The 3,101-nt window shown below is 59.3% G+C and overlaps 1 protein-coding gene across 1 annotated transcript; it reads right to left on the bottom strand.

The window, feature by feature from the left end:
* Positions 1 to 489: 489 nt before the first annotated feature.
* Positions 490 to 2,018, bottom strand: ARF6 (ADP ribosylation factor 6). The gene has a single exon (XM_040558906.1). The coding sequence runs from the start codon at positions 1,559 to 1,561 to the stop codon at positions 1,034 to 1,036; it is 528 nt and encodes a 175-aa protein (XP_040414840.1). The 5' UTR covers positions 1,562 to 2,018; the 3' UTR covers positions 490 to 1,033.
* Positions 2,019 to 3,101: the final 1,083 nt, after the last annotated feature.

Here is a 3,101-nt window from a genome sequence, read left to right as displayed (position 1 = left end):
GATTTGAAGTCAAACTCGCTGCAATGCCTGCGCGTTATCGCTGCGTTTCTCTGGGAGGAACCCTTCTTGCATTGAACCGGAGGCCGACACGAGTAGGAGAAACTGCAGCTAACCATCACCGAGTTCGCAATGCAAGAGGGAAACCGAACGGTGGAGACCCTGGAACTATTACATCATTCACGTCTCATTTGCTATACGGTTGCTATGTGGTACGGGGAACTTATTTGCATCCCTTCTCATGCATGATGTATGGTTCAGAACTTCACAGCTGACATTTCAAAGCAGCTCTTACATTACCTAGCTAACATTACGCCCGATGTGCACTTTGAACATGTTACAATGGTATTCTCACTATCTGCCACTGCAGGCAAGAATTCGTTTCGTTATTAGTCTGAGATATGAAGACAGACCAAGAGTCACTATTCAGTTACAGATTAACAGAACTTTAAAAAAAAAGTCCTTAATATAAAAAGACAGACTGCGGTTTGATTTTAAGCAATAATTTTCAGTTTACTAGATGAAGTAGACCTAGCAACATATTCCGCATGAATGCAAAAAAGTAGCAATCTACAGCAAGTGATAGAAGAGGGAAAAAAAAAAATATATAATCAAAAAAGTAGAACCAGAAAGCATACGCTGAAAATGGTACCCCTCCCCCAACCGTCCCCCAAAATAATCAAACCATCTTAAGGGCTATCAAGAGGAAAAAACAAAACAAAACAAAACAAAAAAGTTACTTAGCAAGTCTACAATGTGTCTTTCGCCTGTTTGCTGGAAGTCTGCCATAGCATCTAGTGCTCGCGTTCGTGTCACATTCGGAGATTAGAGCATCCTAACGCCAAGCGAGAAGAGTTAAAACAGGAATCCAGTCAAGTGTGGAGAAGGAAGGAAAGGGTGGTAACTGGAGAAAGGTGATCATAATCCTATGGATGCTTTTGTTTTACTTTTCAGTAGAGAATCATTCTTCCGGAAAGCCACGTGGGTTATTTTTTTTTTTCTTTAATTCTTTGTAGACTAAATAGTTACTCTCTCATTAGGATTTATAATTGGACGTTAACCATGTCAGCCCTTCGTAGAGTCCGTCCCCTGTAGTAGCACACGAGGGCTGCACGTACCAATTCCTATCCCTGATCCGGGTCAGGCCCAGTTTCTCCTGGATTTCGTGGGGTTTCATGGCATCGGGCAGGTCCTGCTTGTTGGCGAAGATGAGGATGATGGCGTCCCGCATCTCCCTGTCGTTGATGATGCGGTGCAGCTCCTGGCGGGCCTCGTCGATGCGGTCGCGATCGGCGCAGTCCACCACGAAGATCAGCCCCTGCGTGCCCGTGTAGTAGTGCCTCCAGAGCGGCCGGATCTTATCCTGGCCGCCGACGTCCCACACGTTGAACTTGACGTTTTTGTACGTGACCGTCTCCACGTTGAAGCCCACGGTGGGGATGGTGGTGACCGACTGGCCCAGCTTCAGTTTGTACAGGATGGTGGTCTTGCCGGCCGCGTCCAGCCCCAGCATCAGGATCCGCATCTCCTTGTTGCCGAAGATCTTGGACAGCACCTTGCCCATCCCGACGGCATCCAAGGGCCCGGCGCCTGCGGGGCGGCGGCGGAACGGAGCGGAGGGAGAGCAGCGGGGCCGGGCGGGGCTCAGCGCCGGCCGAGCATGGGGGGGAGGGGGGGGGGCGGCGGCGGGAGGGGAGAGCGAGCCGGGGCCGGGGCTGCGGGCAGGGCCCCGCCGGGCCTCACCGGGCCTCGCCTCACGGGGCCTCGCCTCACGGGGCCGGGCCTCGCCTCACGGGGCCCCGCCGGGCGCCTCGGCTCATGGACCCCGGCGGGGCTCGGAGCGGCAGCGGCGGCACGTCCCGCCCGCGGGGCCGCCTCCGGTTACCTGCGCCCGGCTCCGCACCGCCTCGCCTCGGCTCCGCTCCGCTCCTGCTCCCGCCCCGGGCCGCTCCCTCCCGCCCTCCGCCGCCGCCGCCGCCGCCGCCGCCGCCGGACCGGGCGCCTCGCGCCGCCTCGCTGCCCCCCGCCGCCGCCACCGCGCATGCGCGCCGCGCCCCGGCCCGCCCCCGCCTCTGCGCATGCGCCGCCGCCGGGGCGGGGCCTCGCCCGCTTCCCGCGCGGTGGGGAAGGGGAGGAGGGAGGCGCGCCCCCCCCCTCCCCCCCGTTGGCCCCGCCCACGCCTGGCGGGACGCGCGCTGATTGGGCGAACGGGGAGGGAGGGGCCGCGCCCTCTTCCCCGCGGGGAGGGAGGGGGCGCTGCTTCCTGCTGGGCGGGGAGGAGGGGCGGGGCCCGGCTCTCCCGGCGGCGGCAGTGCGCATGCGGGAGCGGAGGGGGCGGGGTTTGGGTGGGGAGAGGCGCCACGCGATCACACGTCAGCGGGGGGCGGCGGGGGGCGCGCGGGGCGCGTCTTAAAGGGGCAGGGGCCGGGGGGGGAGCCTTAAAGGGGCGTGCGCGAGGCGGGCCGGTGGGGCCACACCGGGCACGGGTCCAAAAAGTGCCGGGCGCTGCCTCGTGGGGGGCTCGGTCGGCAGAGGGGGGGTTGCGGGCAGAGCTGCCCCCTGCAGCCCCTCAGCAGGAGGGAGGCTCGGTCACACCCCAATACACACCCTCACCGCAGCGCAGGGCATTGCTCATTAATCGTTATTGGGCATTGCTCATTAATTGTTATTGGGCATTGCTTATTAATTATTATTGGGCATTGCTCATTAATTATTGTTGGGCATTGCTCATTAATTGTTATTGGGCATTGCTCATTAATTACTATTGCTCGTTAACGTCCAAGGTCGGGTCTCCAAGCACAGAGTTTGCAGTCCCCAAACACGTCCTAGGCTCAGGGACCTCCTTGCAGCCCTGCTCACGAATTAAAAGCCCTCTCGGCTCTTTGGCAACACGAAGCGTTACAGGGCAGCCTGGGGAAGTTACATGTTTTTAAAAGCCAGCCCTGGCTGAGTGTGTGTCGCTGCAGCGAGCACCTGGTGTGTGCCAGCGAGCATCCTCAGCTAGGAGAGGCACAGCAATTAGGGTTATGAGGTGAGCGTAGGTTAGGGCCTGGGGCAGAAGAGACCTGGAGATACCCTGGGGGCCTTCTGGTCGCTCTGTCTGG

This window comes from Cygnus olor, chromosome 5 (assembly GCF_009769625.2).
Source record: "Cygnus olor isolate bCygOlo1 chromosome 5, bCygOlo1.pri.v2, whole genome shotgun sequence".
NCBI classification, from domain to species: domain Eukaryota; kingdom Metazoa; phylum Chordata; class Aves; order Anseriformes; family Anatidae; genus Cygnus; species Cygnus olor.
The sequence above is the reverse complement of the archived record's forward strand: the minus strand, read 5'-3'. Positions and strand labels throughout refer to the sequence as shown.